Source organism: Cnephaeus nilssonii (genome assembly GCF_951640355.1).
Source record: "Cnephaeus nilssonii genome assembly, chromosome: 3".
In the NCBI taxonomy this organism is placed as follows: domain Eukaryota; kingdom Metazoa; phylum Chordata; class Mammalia; order Chiroptera; family Vespertilionidae; genus Cnephaeus; species Cnephaeus nilssonii.
This window is the reverse complement of record NC_137074.1, coordinates 28852789-28855577: the sequence shown is the minus strand read 5'-3', so window position 1 is coordinate 28855577 and position 2789 is coordinate 28852789. Positions and strand designations below refer to the sequence as shown.

Sequence of the window (2789 nt, the reverse complement as noted above, 5' to 3'; positions counted from 1 at the left end):
AGGGGAGGGCAGTTGGGGGTGACCAGGTTGGCAGGGGAGCGCAGTTAGGGGCAATCAGGCTGGCAGGGGAGCAGTTAGGCATCAATCAGGCTGGCAGGGGAGTTGTTAGGGGGTGATCAGGCTGGCAGGCAGAAGCAGTTAGGGGTAATCAGGAAGGCAGGCAGGTGAGCAGTTGGGAGCCAGCAGTCCTGGATTGTGAGAGTGATGTCTGACTGCCCGTTTAGGCCTGATCCTACCGGGATAGGGCCTAAATGGGCAGTTGGACATCCCTCGAGGGGTCCCAGATTGGAGAAGGTTCAGGCTGGGCTGAGGGACACACACCCCCGTGCACGAATTTCATGCACTGGGCCTCTAGTCAAAGAATAAAAAATAAACAAAGACAGAAAAATCTAAAATTATTAGGAGCCTTGTATTACCTTAAGAAGGAAAAGAAGAAAAGAAATAAAAAAGGCTCAGTACAATCACTGAGTCCTTACTATGTGCCGAGTGCTTTAAGTATATCCGAGTTTTAATCATCCAGTAACACTCTCTGGCGACAGCATTATGAACCTCATTTTATAGATGAGGAACCTGAGAGTAGGAGGGTTGGTCTACTTGCCAGACCTAGGTTAGACAGAGCTGGGATTGGAATCTACTATTAAAGACTTGATGACTCTATTCAATACCATCCTATATAATAAAAGCGTAATATGCAAATTGACCAAACAGCAGAATGACCAGTTGGCAGGGAGTGGAGCCGGTAAGCAGTAGGCACCAAGCCAGCCAAGGCATGTGCCAGCAGGATGGCGATGGGGTGGGGTGGTGGCAACCAGTGGCGGTGGAGGAGCAATGGGGGTTGGGGCTGGCCGCTCCCTGCCGGTGCCATCCCTGATCAGCCTGCTGGTCACCTCCCACAGAGGGAGTCCAGATTTCAGCTCAGTCCCACTCCCTGGGGGGAGCAGGCCTAAGCCATCAGTCGGACATCCCCTGAGGGCTCCTGGACTGTGAGAGGGTGCAGTCCGGACTGAGGGACCCTGCCCCTCCTCGGTGCATGAATTTTCATGCACCAGGCCTCTAGTCTCCTATAACAAACTTTGAAAGAACTTCCAGATCTGAGCTTTCTCAAATTTAAATCAGCTTTAGGGTCATATAACAAATAACAAGCCAGGAAAAAAATAAAGTAGAAATGAATACATAAAACAGCTGAAATTGTGCCAAAGTCACATTCCAACTTTTAATAGTTTTCATTGAAAGAGTAAATTCTGAGACTCAAACAAGTTAGTCGAGCTTGTTACCAGTCCTATATGGCTTACAATTTCCCCTGGATTCCTGCCAGGTGCAACATGGTGTGTACTGGCTGGCCCTTATTTTTTGCTGTAAGGTATATTTTAAGAAGGTCTGGCCTGCTGGGTGGTGCAAAGTGCAAAACACTCTCCAGTTGCTTGAATGCTGCCTCTGGCTTCTTGTATTGAAACTGAGGCTGCTTGAGTTGCCAGCCCTGCTTTGATTAGTGTAAATTCCATTGGGCCTCTTAGCCCTTGTTAAGGGTAGGACACTAACCTCACAGGGAAAAATGAATCCAGGGGCTTGAAAGATGGTTGGTTTAACACCCAGAATTTAGTTTATTCAAAGGTTGACCTGTTTACTTACTCATTTCTAAGCATGACACATAGCCAGCCTGGCCTATTGATTTAATCTATATCTCATGATGCTGCAAGATTCTTTTCAGGAGGAGACCCCGTGCAGTGATGCCAACGCCCCGGCGGAGAGGCTGAGATCATCATTGGATTGGAAATATTTAAAGTGGATATAAAACTGTTTCAGCAATGCAGACAAGTAAGTGCGTTGTTGTGGGCGATGGTGCTGTTGGTAAAACATCTCTTCTGATATCCTACACAACAAACAAATTTCTATCTGAGTATGTACCGGCTGTTTTTGACAACACGGCAGTCACAGTTATGATTGGTGGAGAGCCATATACTCTTGGACTTTTTGACACTGCAGGGCAAAAGGCTTATGACAGATTACGACTGCTGAGTTATCCACCAACAGATGTACTTCTAGTCTGTTTTTCAGTGGTCTCTCCATCCTCATTTGAAAATGTGAAAGAAAAGTGGGTGCCTGAGATAACTCACCACTGTCCAAAGACTCCTTTCTTGCTTTTTGAGACCCAAATTGATCTCAGAGATGACCCCTCTCCGATTGAGAAACTTGCCAAGAACAAACAGAAACCTATCACTCCAGAGACTGCTGGAAAGCTGGCCCGTGACCTGAAGGCTGTCAAGCATGTGGAGTGTTCTGCACTCACACAGCAAGGCCTAAAGAATGTATTTGACGAAGTGATATTGGCTGCCCTGGAGCCTCCAGAACTGAAGAAGAGCCGCAGGTGTGTGCTGCTATGAACATCTCTCCAGAGCCCTTTCTGCACAGCTGGTTTCGGCATCATACCAAAAGCAATGTATAAATCAAACTAAAGACTAAAAATTAAAATTCGTTTTTGCAATAATGACAAATGCCCTGCACCTACCCATATGCACTCGTGTGAAACAAGGCCCATAGATATGGTCCCTTTCCCCCTCTCAATACTAGTTAATTTTGAGTAATAGTGTATTGTCAGAAAAGTGATCAGTACTAGTTTTTTTTGGTTTTTGTTTTGTTTAAAAGCAAGGCATGCTTGTGATAACTCTGTAACAGACTAATTCGGGTTGTTAAAGCTGTTCCCGGGTTCCACTCTGGAGAGTGATCTGAGACATCTAGTTTGTTGTGTGTGTGTGTGTGTGTGTGTGTGTGTGTGTGTGTGTGTGTGTGTA

General features: G+C 46.2%; 1 protein-coding gene across 1 annotated transcript; it reads left to right on the top strand.

Moving 5' to 3' along the window:
* Positions 1 to 1756: 1756 nt before the first annotated feature.
* On the top strand, positions 1757 to 2414 carry LOC307094667 (cell division control protein 42 homolog). Its single transcript, XM_079763720.1, has one exon. The coding sequence runs from the start codon at positions 1806 to 1808 to the stop codon at positions 2379 to 2381; it is 576 nt and encodes a 191-aa protein (XP_079619846.1). The 5' UTR covers positions 1757 to 1805; the 3' UTR covers positions 2382 to 2414.
* Positions 2415 to 2789: the final 375 nt, after the last annotated feature.